Source organism: the organism of the source record quoted next, unplaced genomic scaffold, assembly GCF_019419815.1.
Source record: "Pyrus x bretschneideri cultivar Hongxiangsu unplaced genomic scaffold, Pyrus_bretschneideri_v1 Contig7, whole genome shotgun sequence".
NCBI classification, from domain to species: Eukaryota; Viridiplantae; Streptophyta; class Magnoliopsida; order Rosales; family Rosaceae; genus Pyrus; species Pyrus x bretschneideri.
In genome coordinates, this window is record NW_025999809.1 from 11,228,706 (window position 1) to 11,246,089 (window position 17,384).

General features: G+C 38.0%; 1 protein-coding gene and 1 pseudogene across 2 annotated transcripts; one reads left to right on the plus strand and one right to left on the minus strand.

The window, feature by feature from the left end:
- Positions 1-150: 150 nt before the first annotated feature.
- LOC103966070 lies at positions 151-2,724 on the minus strand (annotated as a pseudogene).
- Positions 2,725-3,563: 839 nt separating this feature from the next.
- LOC103966071 (probable mediator of RNA polymerase II transcription subunit 19b) lies at positions 3,564-7,076 on the plus strand. Of its 2 annotated transcripts, XM_009379200.3 has the most exons (6): positions 3,564-3,688; positions 4,143-4,173; positions 5,866-6,155; positions 6,282-6,482; positions 6,719-6,783; positions 6,906-7,076. In XM_009379200.3, exons 2-6 carry the CDS (start codon positions 4,143-4,145, stop codon positions 6,916-6,918), a joined length of 600 nt encoding a protein of 199 aa, XP_009377475.2. In that variant the 5' UTR covers positions 3,564-3,688; the 3' UTR covers positions 6,919-7,076. The 2 variants fall into 2 exon arrangements, with proteins under 2 accessions (XP_009377475.2, XP_048429559.1); XM_048573602.1 differs by lacking the exons at positions 3,564-3,688; positions 4,143-4,173 and adding an exon at positions 4,176-4,199.
- Positions 7,077-17,384: the final 10,308 nt, after the last annotated feature.

Here is a 17,384-nt window from a genome sequence, read left to right on the forward strand (position 1 = left end):
TCATTACCAAAGCTTATTGGCGATGTTCATATGGAAGAAGAAGCTATAAGTACAGACAGCTCACTCATGACTGCACTCCGATCTCGAGCTACTTGCATCAAACGAATGAGCGAAGAAGATGAAGAAAAGAGTGACGGTGATCGTGAAAGTTTAATCAAAAAACTCCCATTTAGCTGTGGTTGGAGGAGGCTCGAAAGTCGCCCACTTGGTTGTCACAACAACAGGCTTTACCTTTGCATTTGATATCTTCAGCATATCCAGACTTTCAACACATTGCTGCACCCCCTTGCCCTGGAAAAAGCAACTTCGAATTGGAGTTCCGTTTTGGATTAAAGCCCTTATAAACTACTACAACGAGGCGGCACACTGCCTGGCCAACTGACCTAACCAACATATGCGGTTAAAGCCTTGAATACATGATCGCTGAAGATATATTATCACGTGCAATTTCTTTTTAGCAGAAGCATCTCCTTCTGCAGAAATGTTGTCCAGCTTGATTGCTTGTCTCATGAGCATCTCAATTAGTGTGGTTATCTGAAGTTCTGGTACTTTGACACCATTATTTAATATGGATTTTTCTATTGCCGAGACCAGTGAAAGCGAAAATTAATTAATTAATATTCATATAGTTGATTATCTAACAATTTTTCATGGTTAAAACGTACGCATGCATGGGAAAAACACATCTATGGTGCTCTAGAATATACTTGGAATTTTCAGTCGTTAGATCTTAAATTTTATGTTTTGATCAAAGATCTAACGGTTAAAAAGTTCAGAGTATTTAATACTTCAGAAGACGATAGACAATCCAGCATATGAATCCTTAGAGATATGCAATATGAGAAAAGCTTCTAGATTCTGAGTTAAGGGATGTAGGAAATCAATCGATCAGTTTTCTCACATCCCACAAACGAAATCCTATAAATGTAAACCATGGCATTTCCGATCAATGAGTAACTTATAAGATTCAAGCAAACATACCCTAATACAATGGACAGTAGTTCAACTGATTTATAATTATATATCACTAGGAAATGCACATCAAAATCAACACTTTATACTTGTAAGAAGCTTAAATACCAAAACAATTGGCTTACAATCTCTAATTATGATCCAAGGCTTGTAATGTGATCCAAACTTCCAAACCATATTTACCAAGTCAATTACATGATTCAACAACCGCACCAACCAGAGGTTCACTCACAGTTTCAACGGGCATTCACCAAATCACCACTTAATGACTCCATCGTGTTTTCAAATGACCACTTAACGGAGATAAACTTATGAGAAATTGTGAGACCAACATGCTAATAAGATGGCATTTCAAGTCTATCGTGAATATTTTTAGGCTTTTAATTTTATCACGTTATTCTGTCAATAGGTTAAACTACTACTATATTAACGCATTAGTTGCATGTAAGTTTTCTACTACGAAACCTTTACAAAGCAATTATGTTTAGATAAAGATATTTTTCAATTAGCCCAAAACACAAGTCGGTACCCCATATATCTGAATCATTGAGCCTAAGGACTCCATCAAACCCAAACTTGATGGTCAATATTCTACACTCCAAACCCAACTGTCTCACCCACTTTTGACCGAATCATCACACCCCCCTCCAACGGCTGACCTTACTGCATACTATTTTTGTCCTACCAAAGAACAATCCAACATAAAACACACACATTACAAAAACCAAATGACAGGGATCAAGTGACGAAGTGGAAGTTTGCGTTTTGTTCACCTGCTCCGCGAGCTTGTCAACCTCCATGGACACGTCCAGTATGGCGCGATGTGCAGTCTGGATCTTGGCATTCCTACGCATCTCAACGGCCCTCCTCTCGATGCTCGCTGGGTCCTCCATCAGTACGACTTTTTGAACGGCCTTTGACTCCGCACGTGTCTTGGTACTCGCCGTTTTCGCGCTCTTTTCCTCTGAATAGCAGCCTCTGCTCGCCAGGCTGTAGCCCTGTCTTCGCCGTAAGAGCCTTCAACTCCCCTGTAGAGTTTGGTTTCGGTCAACTCCCTCGTCTATTTACCATCATACCCTCACGGTTCGCCACCACCCTCCACCACCAACATTGCAAGTAGCGAATTCTAATCAGAATAATCCGTGAAGCAGGATGCTATTGTGACGGTATTTTAAAGTCAATTATCGATTGTTATGCTAGTTCAAAGCATGACAATTAGGTCAAAGTACCATCATAGTAATGCTCCACCACCGACATTTCTAATCAACTTTCCCTTCATATTATGCGTAATGTGGTGTCATGGTATCGTTATTACATGTTAATCACTCACAACTATGTTGACAAATTCAAAGCATAACACTAAGTGATTGACTTGGAATTCGACGACAATAACGTTATGTAATGTGTTTTGTTGCGAGAGAATGCGACAATAATTCATAATTTTCCTCCATTTTCTTGGGAGGCAGACAGAAAGCAAAAAACAAAACACAAAATACGAAACGTTAGATAAAGGTCATTTTTACCGAATGTGGACTGAGCGCTGGCCGACATCTCGTAACAGAGAGCGCCGAATGAAATCCGGAGACACAAATTCGGAGCCGGAGCGTCGGATTTCTCTCCTCTTTTCTGGACCAACATTCCTTCGGGCCTCGTTTCCCACGCACCTTCCTCGTCCCTCGACGTCAAGGACTGCGTCATATTATCACTGCTATCCCCCGCTCTGCCTTTCGCATTGGACCTCCACTTCATCATTTTTCCGTTTAGGAAATTCGACTGAAATTATTCGGGAAAATGTCTCAGCTGGCGCGGGATTTTCTCTGGAAAATATCTCTCGACGGCATGAATTAATGCGCTGTTTTCTGTCGATGCTTACAGGATGTCGTGACACGTGACACGTGACCTATGAGGGGAAAATACATGGGAGATTTTTTTACAAATGGGAACGTGACACGTGTCTTGATGACTAACGGTCGAAGGAAGAGAAGTGAAAACAAGGTCCACTTTTCTCGTTTACCGTTGACACGAGGGCAATGGTAATTGGAATTCTTAATATGTGGGGTCTACGGTTTCGTTTTTCATTGGTATACTTAATTAGTGAGATAAAAGCAGAGGTGATTAGGCCTTTGACCAATCGTAATCTTTCTTCGTGACTTTTGAGGGTGGTTCGTCCATCATGTAGCAGTTAGCTAAAAACCGTTAAATTTTTAGAAAAATTAATAAAAATAACTTGAAAATATAGAAATAAAGATAAAGATCACAACATAACAGTTCAACATCATATATAGGTACACAAACGTGTTCATAAAATATACTGCTTGGTCAATAAACAATTGTCATATAATGAAATGGTTACACAAGAAAATATCACCAACGTAAAGACATGTTAGAGTTTAGGAGCAAAAATTGAAATTCATCGGATTTGAAGTTTGTAGGCAAAAACTAATCCTTCTGGATATTGAAATTTATCGGACTTGAAGTTTGTATCCAAAAAGAATATAATCTTATGGGCTTTTAGCCCAAGAAGTAAATAATAAGCCCACGTACAGCAGCGGCCCAATATCTCAACAGGTTTTCATCGGTCAAAACATCAAACCTAATATAACTTTCCCTCTCCGTCCCTAATCAACGATAGCCGGCGATCCGCGCCCCCGCACCGCCAATCTCCAACGGTCATTTCTCCACCGTTTGCTGTTTCTCCACGACGCGTCGTTTTCAGGTCTCTCTCTCTGCTGGAAACTTCGATTTACGACTGCCATAATGTTACACAAGAACATATTGAACTCCAATCAAGCAGTAATTTGTGATTGTTAATTTATTTTTTGTTCGCAATAAGCATGCGACGTGGTTTTTCGTTTTGGTTCCTTTAGATTTATTAGTTTTTTAATTTATTTTTTTCTTAGTAACATATGTATTGGGTTTTGCTTGATTTCTTCAGATATAATTTATTAGCTTCAGGATGAAACATTGACCTTGTTTTGCTTGACTTTTGAAGAATTTGATTTTTGGGTTTTGCGTTTTACGCATTGGTTTCGTGTTTCGTTCGGTGTATTTGATCGATAGGCCTCGGATAAAAGCTTGATAGCTGCTGAATTTACATTCTTTTTGGTTAAATTTTGGAACTTGATAGAGGAAGTTGACTGGAACTTTAATGTGTCTGTGTCACTAAACAGATGGATCTTGAAGCCAAGAGGTTTGGAAGTGGTAAGAAGAAGCTTAGACGATGAGAGGTTTTAAGTTTATCGATCTTTTCCGCTACTTATGTGTTTGATTGCTGTAAGGAGGTTATATTATTGAGGCATGATATCTGATTTTTCACACAGAGATGTTAAGTTTTCTTCCAAGTTTTAACTTTTAAACCATGTTTGTGTTCGTGTGGTGTTTATGTTGTCTTTTGGATGCACAAATGTTATATCTTTGGCATACCCATCGGCGCAGATATATTTTAAACCTTCTTTTCTCAAAATGATGTCTTGGATAGTAATTTCTCACTTCACAATTACTTCCTCCCGTTGGAACGTCGTGAGTTAAGGTTTAGTTGTGGAATTTTGAAGTTTCCAATATTTGCATTTAAAAGTTAAAATGCGTAATGTTCAAAGACCTTTCTGTGTGTGTGCGTGCGCGCACGATATATATATATACTTGTATATGAATATGATATTTATTCATGTTGTGGTAGAGCTTATATTGGTCTCCGTATGCGGTGCATTTTCTGCATGCTGAAGGGTTTAGAGTCTTTAGACTGTCTATTATATGTTTTTTTTTATTATTCATGTGGAGGACTTGTTTGCACTTAGTGTGTAGGTATTCACTATTCAGAGCTTCACGTCTGAAGAGTAGAACGTGAAGTTTAAACGCAGTGATATAGCAATTAGAGCGTTCTTCAATCCATTTGATCCTGAAATGGTCACTTGGGAGAGTACTGAGATGGTCACCACTCAAACATATAAAAACTACGTGCTAATTCTCTTACAGCAATTTCTGTTCAATAATTTGTGTATGATGATTCATACATTTGTAGACACAAATATAAAATAGGTGTCTGTCTAATTTTGACTCCCAATTTGAGAAATAATTCTCTTATAAAAGATATTCGAGATTTAGAATGCTGTTCACTTGCATTTAACAATTTTCGTGTTTCCTAGTTCCTTTGCGCACGCATGCGCGCACACACACACGCACCCGCATCCGCGCACGCACGCACGCACATGCACAATTAATATTGCAGTGTAAAACATGCACACACATACCCGCTAAGATTTCGCTTGTTTTCTTTCTTTTTTCTAGATAATTTTTTTCTAATTGTTCTGTGGGAAACCATCTCTGTGCAGATTCATGGTACTTGAGTCTGTGTCATAGACTAATCTTTTTGTGATGGAATTTTTTGTATTTGTGAATTCTCGTTTGGGAACTATTATTTGCACTCCACAAATTTCATTTTGCAGTCCTCGCAAGTGTATTTTTCTTTCTAAATGTAGATATTTTGGAGTGCAAAATGAGAATTTTGGAGTGCCAATAACAAATCCCTTCTTGTTTATGCATATATCACTGGTAAATAGCTGGCATTAGAATTTCTCTTTCTTACCATTATGAATGATTTTCAGGGTACTTTGTAAAGAAGAGCAAATGCTTCAACCGCAATTATTTTCTTCATCTATGTTTTGATATGTAGTAGTTTAAGCTCTGTGCAGTTCTAGAGTTTGATTGGTGTGCTTGTTGGCAACTTTTAAATAGCAACCTTTGGGTTTTAGTGTTTTCTTGTTCTGCAAATGATATGCTTTCTCTGAATGATATGGTTTTTAGTGTGTTCTTGTTCTCTGAATTATATGATTTCGATTTGCCAATTAAATTATCGTAGCAATCTAGGTGTTTTCTTAAATGTTAAATGATTATCAGGGCCTCGGGAACTTGGCGGTGCTGCTGATCTCATAAATCAGTATAAGCTTTGTCGTCATCATGAATTCTTTTGCAAGAGATCACTGCCTTTGTCAATATCAGAGACTCATTATCTGCAAAATGTGGTGGGAGACACTTTGATCAGGAAAGGGGAAGGGATGGAATTAGATCAGCTCGTTCAGAACAACCTTTGTACGAGAGAAAAAAGTGGACATATACATCCCTTTGATTTGGATATACTTCATGAAGCTTTTCCATTAAGGGAAACAACTCCTGTTAAATTGCCTTCTGTAAGTCATTTCCTACATACGTGTTTGCGTAGTTTGGTCGGTCATTTTCCTTTTCAAGGTGGGTAGAGGGTTTGCTTGGTCGTGTAAATTCTGATATTTAAAGCCACTTTTGTATGGTTTTAACAGGCAGAGAAGGGGATCCGTACCTCGGGGAAGTCAAAAAGTGAGGCTGATAAAAAGGAGAGGAAGCATAAAAAGCACAGAGACAAGGATAGAGATCACAAGAAACACAGAAACCGTCACAAGGACAACAATGGCAATGCTGGTATGAACAAGAATACCGCTCATGACTTGAAAACTGAGCAGTTGAAGGAACAAAAAGATAGGGTAAGAACTTGACAGCCGGATTCCATAATCCTATTTTTTACCCTTAGCTAATATGACAGCACCGGAGATAGTTGTTCATCCAACCTTGTACGAGTTGTGTTAATTTGGCATTTCGAATTTGATGGATATACCGGATTCATTTTTTAACATGAAAAGTAAAGAAAAGGAAGTCTATTGAATTCCACTTATCCTTTGTATCTAAATTTCTGATCCCTATTCTTTTTATCTCTCTACAGTTCATCCAGAAGAGGAGGCTTGCTGGTTTTGAAGATCCTCCCGTCTCCGGACATAAAAAAGCCAGGTAAAGTTGCTTCTGTACCCTTCCTTTCACGAGTCCGTGTTTTCGGCTTACTTTTTTTTTTCCCTTTCCATTTACATTTACTTAATTCTGCCTGGCGTCTCTTCCAACTTTGTCATCCTCAGAATCAAACGCTGAAACACGGTGCGGATTTTAAACTAGCAAAAGTTTTGTAGACCGTGTTTATCATGAATCGCATGTTGCAGACTCACATTGTCCAAATGACAAAATGACAGAAACTGCAACACCCAAAACATTATTGTTTAATTTATTTTTTCCGATCTTGCTTTGTTTAATTTCATGTTCGTAATTTTTCTTGTGGTAGCAATCTTGTTCGTCCTCGTTCGGCATAGAAGATTGGATTGGAATGAATAGCGCTCTAAATTCAAAGCATGTTGAAGGTTAAGGAGAATGGTTTTTTGTTAGGAAAACTAATCAAAAAGACCTCAAACGTTAAATTTGAATCAAAAGTCTAATAACATGTGCGTCTGTCACTTAGTACGACAGTATAGTGATATTCTTCTTCACTAGTAAATGAGAGGTCTTAGGTTCAATTTTTGTCAAAGGCGAATTTGAACCAAATTATTGTTAGTCCATTGTGAGGTTAAGTTCATCTCTTCCTCTTTAGTTTAAATAATATTGTTTGTTAAAAATAAAAGAAAAAAGAATAATACTCATGTCCTTACAGAATTGGATTCTTTTCGGGGCAATGCCTCGGGATCTTGTTGACCGGACAACATAGGCTGTTGGATTTTGATCCAATAACTACAATTATTATAACTTTTAAAGGATCTTCTGTTTGTAGCCGTTGGATCAAAATCTAACAGCCTGTGTCGTCCAGTTAGCAGGATTCCAAGGCATTGCCTCGGATAGGATCCAATTCCCGTCCTTACCACTCTGCCCCCTGCGATTACCCGTGACTCTCTCCCTCCCCCCACCTCCGGGAACATTAAGCGTGCACTCTCAATAAACATACACAAACAAGTTATCAATCAAACAGTTAAATGAATTGAATCCAACATTCATGAAATTCCAACCAAAAGTAATCAATTCATATTGCAAGCATAAACATGGTTTCGAATCACCCCCTAGCTAACTAGGGGGATTTAGCCTCTCATGTTCACAACAAGAAAAATACAATTGAATTTAAACATAAAGAACAAAGGATTGATTACACCTAAAACGCCCAACGAATCCACTTGAATTTCTGCGCGATTTAAATTCCTCTTCCTCCTTTCTTCTTGCTGCGGCTGTTTGAGAGAATATGGTGTGAAGTTGCGGCTGGAATCAAATAAAGTGGCTGGAATGGAGGGCTATATGTTGCGGCTGCTAGAGGAGAATTAGGGTGATTGTGCGGCTGATGGAGGGAATATATGTGGAAGAAGGCTGCACGGTTTTTTGGGGAGAATATGGAGTAGGATAGGAATGCACGGGTTTTGGAATTGAATAATGGGATAATGTAAAAATGGTGGCTGCATAAAAAATATATGGCATGAAATGGGAATTGCGGCTTATGGAATAAAAAAAATGAGAGAATGATGAATGGCCTAGGGTTTTTGGAATGCACGGCAATATGGTGTGAATGTGTATGACGGCTTAAAAAAAAATGGAGAAAAAGGATTGAATGAATAATCGGCTAAGAAGAATAAAATATGAAATATGGTGGCTGAATATTATATTAGGCTTAATGTGTATTAGGGTTGTATAGTTATGGAATGCACGACTTGGGAATTATGGGAGAATTTGGGATAGTTGGCTTGCGGCTTAGGGGGGAAGAATTAGGGTGAATATTAGGTGCGGCTAGGTTGTAAAAAATGTGTAGGATTTCAGAAAACTAACCCTAGCTTATTTAAAATTAAATCAAAGGCTTACCAAAATAGAAAATTAAAACATAAATATAAAGGTGCGGCTAGGAAGGGAAATAGGGCTAGGGCCTTGGTTTTGTGTCCTAAAGTGCATACGAGGCCTATAAAGTGGCTAGAAAATATGGACGTTTAGAATTAGGAAAGGTTACCAAAACGGGAAACTTAGGGTCAACTTTCCTAAAATAGGAAGCCTTGTTTGAGTAGGATTCTTCGTTTTGGTAAGAATTCATCGTTGGCGTAGGAATTCGTCGTTTCTTCAAGTCTTCAACTCATTCATTCCTCTTTCGCTCCAAAAGACTCCAATTTGCATCTTCTTGCACACTTTGACCTTATAATCTGAAAATACACAAAAGTGGCCTTAAACACTAAAACAACTAAGTAAACACAACATAAATGCACGAGAACAAGCTAATTAAGTCGCATGAATATGCTCCTATCAAATTCCCCCACACTTAACTTTTGCTAGTCCTCGAGCAAAACAAAACAACTAAAATAAACAAAACGCAACAAAACAAACAAAACATAACCTAAACCTTCCAACGTTTGCCTCAGGGATTTCCAATGAAACATGACAAGTCAAAAATCATTACTCACATAGCTTTTAGTCTTACTTCCCCTTAAGCACATACTTAATCATAGTCACCATTCACTAGTTCGCATTTAATGAATTAAAACACATTTTGAATGTAGTAACATGCCTTAGAGAATTCCCTCAATTCCTCACTAGTTATGCACTCAATTTTCACTCAGATTTTCTGACTACACACCCTACACTAATTATATGTGAGCAGATTGATGTAACATGAAAGACTAGTACTCACATATGTTATAACAAAGAAAGCAATTTCTAGAGTAATTAAACGTGTTTGGATATGATCTCATGAATGAAATGCTACTACTTAGATGCGAGAACCAGTGACACCATATGCTCATACCAAATTCAAACTCCACAATTGAAATGCACAACACTCAAGATAGAAGTCAAGGGTTGTAACGGGGCTTGGGGTTTTGGCTAACAAGGGAAGGTAAGGATAAACAAACGTTCTTTAAGCAATAATAAGTAAAGTAATGAAATTAAGACCTAGAATTCCCTTAGAATGCAGAAATCAACTTTTAAACAAATAGGGGAGATTCAAACAACTCTTAGGGCCTAATTCATTGTTTTGGGCCCTTACTTCAACAACCAATACTTTTCAACTATTTTCAACTCTTTTTCCACTTTTTTTTTTCTTTTCTTTTTCTTTCTTTCTTTCTTTTTTTTTTTTCTCTTTTTTTTTTTTTTTTTTTTTTTTTTTTTTTTTTTTTTGTTTTAACCGTGCCTATGGCACAAAAACTCACATGAATACACTTTCCCCCACACTTATTTTCTGCACACATTAATCAAAGGGAATTCATTCATGCTTACTATGCTTCAAGAACAAGGGTACGGATGGTCCTAATCTAGGCTAGGTGAAGATAATGTGGGTTAACAAAGAAAGTAGGCTACACAAGGCTCAACGGAGTTAAATCGTACAAAACAAATGAAAAGGGAAATATGGCAATTTGGCTATGGTGTTCACTACACAACTTCATCTTGAATACGTGTTATGCAAATCAATGACATGCTTTGAATGAAATGGGCATGAGTTCTAGCATTTGGAACTAAGTGATGAAATGCCTTCTAAGTAGTAACCAAGCAAAGAATAATGAGATCATGCAACGACTTAAGAAAACATTAATGCACAGATTTTAACTCTCCAAATAACGTTTAGGCTCAAGTCTCACCGGGATGTAGCGTTTGTTTAAGTTCCTTCCTTCAAGCATGTTACAAAAACTGATTTTTATCATTTGTGATTACATGTGAATTCGTAAACTATAACTACAACCAAGCATAAACCAAAGAGTATATCAAACGTCCATCCATGTTTGTAACTTTCTTTAACCGTCATGCAATTAAAAACCAAATCCTCATCATTGTGTTGGAAGGTGACCTACGACACAAACAAACACACAAAAACAACTCTTTTTGGTTTTTCAACACAATTTTTCAAATTTTTATGGTATTTTCGGATTTTTAAGTTAATACATACTAAAACACTCTAAAATAGCTTAAAAACACATAAAAACAGTGGAAAACAAGTTTAAACATGTTAGGTGGTAATACCCTACGAATTTCATGCACAAATATCTCAAAACAGAATGTTACCCCCCCCACACTTAAACTAAACATTGTCCTCAATGTTTTAGACACAATTAAAAACATTACACAAAACATAAAATAAGCAACAAAGGAAAGGGTTTAGGGACGCAAATCTGAGTGTGGAGCGATTCCCGAGTTCTTCCTTTGTTGATTGCATGGGTTGCCTCCCACGAAGCGCTTGCTTTAACGTCTTCCATATATCCCTGCGCCAAAGAATCAATTACATCAATGGAGAAACATGAGTGATCCTCACTAGGATACTTAATAGAATCTGAAAGACTAAAATTAACAACTTCCCCATCAAATTCCATGGACAATGTTCCATTAAACACGTCAATCTTCGTCCTCGCCGTCTTCATGAATGGCCGGCCTAGTAGGATTGGCAACGAAGGGGCATGGTCAGATTCATCCATCTCGAGCACATAGAAGTCCGCCGGAAAGATTAAACCTTTTACCTGCACTAACACATCTTCCAAAACTCCCTTTGGATAAGCGTTAGATCTATCGACCAATTGTATTATTACACCATCATTTTTCAATGCTCCTAAATTCATAGATGCATAAATGGAATATGGCATAACATTTATAGAAGCACCTAAATCAAGCATGGCAGATTCAAATCTAGTATTCCCAATGACACAAGGAATGGTAAAACTACCTGGATCCTTGCATTTGGGAGGTAGTTTGCGTTGCAAGATGGCAGAGACATTTTCACCTACCTTTACCACTTCCTTGGTTGACATCCTCTTCCTTGTGGTGCAAAGCTCCTTTAAAAACTTGGCATACCTCGGGACTTGCTTTATTGCATCCAAAAGGGGTATGTTTACTTGCACTTTCCGAAACGTCTCAAGGATGTCCTTTTCGGCTTCTTCTTTCTTCGTTTGCCTGAACCTACTAGGAAAAGGAACATTTGAAGGGAAATCATTAGTAGGAACTGAATTTAACACATTTTTACCTTTATTGGCCGAATTGGGCAGATTTGGGACCATTGAGACTTGCGGCAAAGGTATGTCCACCTTTGCCGTGGGCAACCTTGTTTCTTCCTCTTCAATTCTTCGTTTTTCATCCTCTTCGGGGCTTGATGATGATGGTGTAGGACCTGCCCCGACTTCTTTTCCACTTCTCAAAAGTATGGCCTTTGCGCTTTCGAAACCTCCTTTCGGATTTGGAATGGTGGAACTAGGGAGTTGTCCGGGATCTCGAAACTTACCTACAAACTCGGCAATCTGCCCAATTTGTTTCTCAAGTTGATCCACCCTCTTATCTTGGTTTTGCATAGCCTTCGCTTGATCTTCCTGCCCATTAGACAACTTAGTTAGTATTTTAAGAAGTGCATCATTGTCAAGAGACGTACCTGAGGCACTTGGGCCGGATTGGGCTTGATTTTGGGGTGGGCCGTAGGGTTTGGGAAAGAACCCCGGGGGTTGTTGCCTAAAGCCTCCTTGGTTCTGAGGTTGCTGGGAATCCCTCCACTTGAAATTTGGGTGGTCTCGCCACCCCGGATTATACGTGTTGGAGTACGGATCATGTCTTGACTGATTTTGGCTTTGAAACCCAATGGCATTCGCACTCTCCCATCCGCCATTCTCGATGAGTTGAGGACACTTTTCGGAGGCATGTCCTTGAATAGAACATACGCCACATACCACAGGTCCTTGCATCTTCATTCCCTCGGCCATCTGTGAAACAATAGAAGTAAGATTAGCCAATTGTGAATGAAGATCGGACGTTGAACTTACCTCATGTACTTGGTGCCGTGGAGGTCCTCTTTGGCCTACTCCCTCATACTGTTGAGCATTCAATGCTCGGTTCGCAATCAAAACCTTGGCCGCCATGGGTGTCTTGTCCACCAATGCTCCACCCGCCGATGCGTCAAGCATTTGTCGTTCAATTGGCAGGAGCCCCTCGTAGAAGTATTGCAGAAGCAACTCCTCCTTCATCTGGTGCTGTGGACAAGAAGCAACAAGAGATTTAAAACGTTCGTAATACGTAGGAAAAGACTCACCATCTTCTTGCTGTATACCACTTATCCTTTTTCGTAAAAGGATGATTCGAGAAGTTGGGAAAAACTTCTCCAGAAAGGCCCTCTTCATGCTCTCCCACAATGTGACGGTTCCGGGAGCTAACTCATATAACCAATCTTTGGCTTTATCCATCAAAGAGAATGGAAAAGCCTTCATCTTCAATATGCTTCCATCGACGTTGACGGGAGTCATACTAGAGCAAACTACTTCAAATTCTTTCAAATGTTTGTTAGGATCTTCCATGGACAAGCCATGGTATTTAGGAATATGATGAAGTAAACTTGACTTTAATTCAAACTCATCCGTCTTACCTTGGGCAGGTGGGGGGTATTGAATGCACAAGGGTGCGGCATTATCCAAACCTGAGGCAGAAAGCTCCTTAAGTGTCCGGGTGTCTACGGCCATTTCTTGTGGCTCTTCAAATACCCTTGCTGTGGGTTCCTCAAAGATCCTTGCCGTGGCCTCTTCTTCCTCTTCTTGGCCTTGTTCGTCAAGCTCAGGTTCCGGGCTTGGCGGATTTGATTCGTGATGCTTCTTCCTTCGTCTCAAAGTTCTCTCAAAGTCACTGTCAAAGTCTGAGATCTGCTCACGAATCGGTTGAGAACTCCGAGTCATGCACTAGTACCTAAAACAAGGAAAACAAAATTAGGTCAGAAACTTAACAAAAATAAAATAAACAGAAAATACAATCCAAGGGATTAGCAAAGTTGCTAATCCCCGGCAACGGCGCCAAAAATTTGATGCGAACTAAGTAAGCACACAAATTAAAACCCTCTTGTGACAACTGTAGTATATAAATAAGTAGGGATCGTTCTTAACCGGGGATTAGGAGGGATTGCAAAATCACTTGGAAACTGACTCAAAAACGTAAAATAAAGTTTGAAACACTAAACTAGACTCAAAGAATGCAAAACTAACAATAAAACACTCAAACAAATCAAAAGACTCAAAGAATACACAACACTTATAAACACAAATTAAGACACTTTTTAACTAAATTGGACACTAAAGTAAAGGGGGATTGAGGTTTTGACGAAATTAAACTAAATGCAACGATTGTAATTTAAAGGCAGAATGTAAATATGAATGTGATGAAAATATGGATGAATGCTAGCTAGAAGGTTCTTCTCCACACATGTCACACTTGCATACAATTTGATTTTCAGTTGGTCTTTCGATGAATTATGGAACTCGACACTCCAAGTTAATTAGGTCTGCTTAAATTAACCTTCAAATTTCCCTAGAATCATTGAATTGGATGAATATGCATCGCAAACAAATTATTCCTAACAAGTTCTCTATATGAACAGCATGATAAAGATACAAGTTAGAATCATTACGTTCTTTGGAAATTATAAGCATCGACAAGGCATTTGTAACTATGAAAAGCATGATACTCTTGCCAGGAATTCAATTAACGCGATTGTTTATAAGCAACCTCCACTACTTGTGAATATAAGTTCATAACTATTAGGTGAAACTCACTTATATTCTAGCGTCAAATTCATGCATGAACATTAAGCGTGCACTCTCAATAAACATACACAAACAAGTTATCAGTCAAACAGTTAAATGAATTGAATCCAACATTCATGAAATTCCAACCAAAAGTAATCAATTCATATTGCAAGCATAAACATGGTTTCGAATCACCCCCTCGCTAACTAGGGGGATTTAGCCTCTCATGTTCACAACAAGAAAAATACAATTGAATTTAAACATAAAGAACAAAGGATTGATTACACCTAAAACGCCCAACGAATCCACTTGAATTTCTGCGCGATTTAAATTCCTCTTCCTCCTTTCTTCTTGCTGCGGCTGTTTGAGAGAATATGGTGTGAAGTTGCGGCTGGAATCAAATAAAGTGGCTGGAATGGAGGGCTATATGTTGCGGCTGCTAGAGGAGAATTAGGGTGATTGTGCGGCTGATGGAGGGAATATATGTGGAAGAAGGCTGCACGGTTTTTTGGGGAGAATATGGAGTAGGGTAGGAATGCACGGGTTTTGGAATTGAATAATGGGATAATGTAAAAATGGTGGCTGCATAAAAAATATATGGCATGAAATGGGAATTGCGGCTTATGGAATAAAAAAAATGAGAGAATGATGAATGGCCTAGGGTTTTTGGAATGCACGGCAATATGGTGTGAATGTGTATGACGGCTTAAAAAAAAATGGAGAAAAAGGATTGAATGAATAATCGGCTAAGAAGAATAAAATATGAAATATGGTGGCTGAATATTATATTAGGCTTAATGTGTATTAGGGTTGTATAGTTATGGAATGCACGACTTGGGAATTATGGGAGAATTTGGGATAGTTGGCTTGCGGCTTAGGGGGGAAGAATTAGGGTGAATATTAGGTGCGGCTAGGTTGTAAAAAATGTGTAGGATTTCAGAAAACTAACCCTAGCTTATTTAAAATTAAATCAAAGGCTTACCAAAATAGAAAATTAAAACATAAATATAAAGGTGCGGCTAGGAAGGGAAATAGGGCTAGGGCCTTGGTTTTGTGTCCTAAAGTGCATACGAGGCCTATAAAGTGGCTAGAAAATATGGACGTTTAGAATTAGGAAAGGTTACCAAAACGGGAAACTTAGGGTCAACTTTCCTAAAATAGGAAGCCTTGTTTGAGTATGATTCTTCGTTTTGGTAAGAATTCATCGTTGGCGTAGGAATTCGTCGTTTCTTCAAGTCTTCAACTCATTCATTCCTCTTTCGCTCCAAAAGACTCCAATTTGCATCTTCTTGCACACTTTGGCCTTATAATCTGAAAATACACAAAAGTGGCCTTAAACACTAAAACAACTAAGTAAACACAACATAAATGCACGAGAACAAGCTAATTAAGTCGCATGAATATGCTCCTATCAAATTCCCCCACACTTAACTTTTGCTAGTCCTCGAGCAAAACAAAACAACTAAAATAAACAAAACGCAACAAAACAAACAAAACATAACCTAAACCTTCCAACGTTTGCCTCAGGGATTTCCAATGAAACATGACAAGTCAAAAATCATTACTCACATAGCTTTTAGTCTTACTTCCCCTTAAGCACATACTTAATCATAGTCACCATTCACTAGTTCGCATTTAATGAATTAAAACACATTTTGAATGTAGTAACATGCCTTAGAGAATTCCCTCAATTCCTCACTAGTTATGCACTCAATTTTCACTCAGATTTTCTGACTACACACCCTACACTAGTTATATGTGAGCAGATTGATGTAACATGAAAGACTAGTACTCACATATGTTATAACAAAGAAAGCAATTTCTAGAGTAATTAAACGTGTTTGGATATGATCTCATGAATGGAATGCTACTACTTAGATGCGAAAACCAGTGACACCATATGCTCATACCAAATTCAAACTCCACAATTGAAATGCACAACACTCAAGATAGAAGTCAGGGTTGTAACGGGGCTTGGGGTTTTGGCTAACAAGGGAAGGTAAGGATAAACAAACGTTCTTTAAGCAATAATAAGTAAAGTAATGAAATTAAGACCTAGAATTCCCTTAGAATGCAGAAATCAACTTTTAAACAAATAGGGGAGATTCAAACAACTCTTAGGGCCTAATTCATTGTTTTGGGCCCTTACTTCAACAACCAATACTTTTAAACTATTTTCAACTCTTTTTCCACTTTTTTTTTCTTTTCTTTTCTTTCTTTCTTTCTTTTTTTTTTTTCTCTTTTTTTTTTTTTTTTTTTTTTTTTTTTTTTTTTGTTTTAACCGTGCCTATGGCACAAAAATTCACATGAATACACTTTCCCCCACACTTATTTTCTGCACACATTAATCAAAGGGAATTCATTCATGCTTACTATGCTTCAAGAACAAGGGTACGGATGGTCCTAATCTAGGCTAGGTGAAGATAATGTGGGTTAACAAAGAAAGTAGGCTACACAAGGCTCAACGGAGTTAAATCCTACAAAACAAATGAAAAGGGAAATATGGCAATTTGGCTATGGTGTTCACTACACAACTTCATCTTGAATACGTGTTATGCAAATCAATGACATGCTTTGAATGAAATGGGCATGAGTTCTAGCATTTGGAACTAAGTGATGAAACGCCTTCTAAGTAGTAACCAAGCAAAGAATAATGAGATCATGCAACGACTTAAGAAAACATTAATGCACAAATTTTAACTCTCCAAATAACGTTTAGGCTCAAGTCTCACCGGGATGTAGCGTTTGTTTAAGTTCCTTCCTTCAAGCATGTTACAAAAACTGATTTTTATCATTTGTGATTACATGTGAATTCGTAAACTATAACTACAACCAAGCATAAACCAAAGAGTATATCAAACGTCCATCCATGTTTGTAACTTTCTTTAACCGTCATGCAATTAAAAACCAAATCCTCATCATTGTGTTGGAAGGTGACCTACGACACAAACAAACACACAAAAACAACTCTTTTTGGGTTTTTCAACACAATTTTTCAAATTTTTATGGTATTTTCGGATTTTTAAGTTAATACATACTAAAACACTCTAAAATAGCTTAAAAACACATAAAAACAGT

What these genes read in the sequence shown, in the direction of transcription:
- LOC103966071 (XM_009379200.3), top strand. Translation starts at nt 4,143, where the DNA reads ATGGATCTTGAAGCCAAGAGGTTTGGAAGTG. An exon ending in AGCCAAGAGGTTTGGAAGTG is followed by an intron (nt 4,174 to 5,865) that starts GTAAGAAGAAGC and finishes AATGATTATCAG; the next exon opens with GGCCTCGGGAACTTGGCGGT. An exon ending in TGAAGGAACAAAAAGATAGG is followed by an intron (nt 6,483 to 6,718) that starts GTAAGAACTTGA and finishes ATCTCTCTACAG; the next exon opens with TTCATCCAGAAGAGGAGGCT.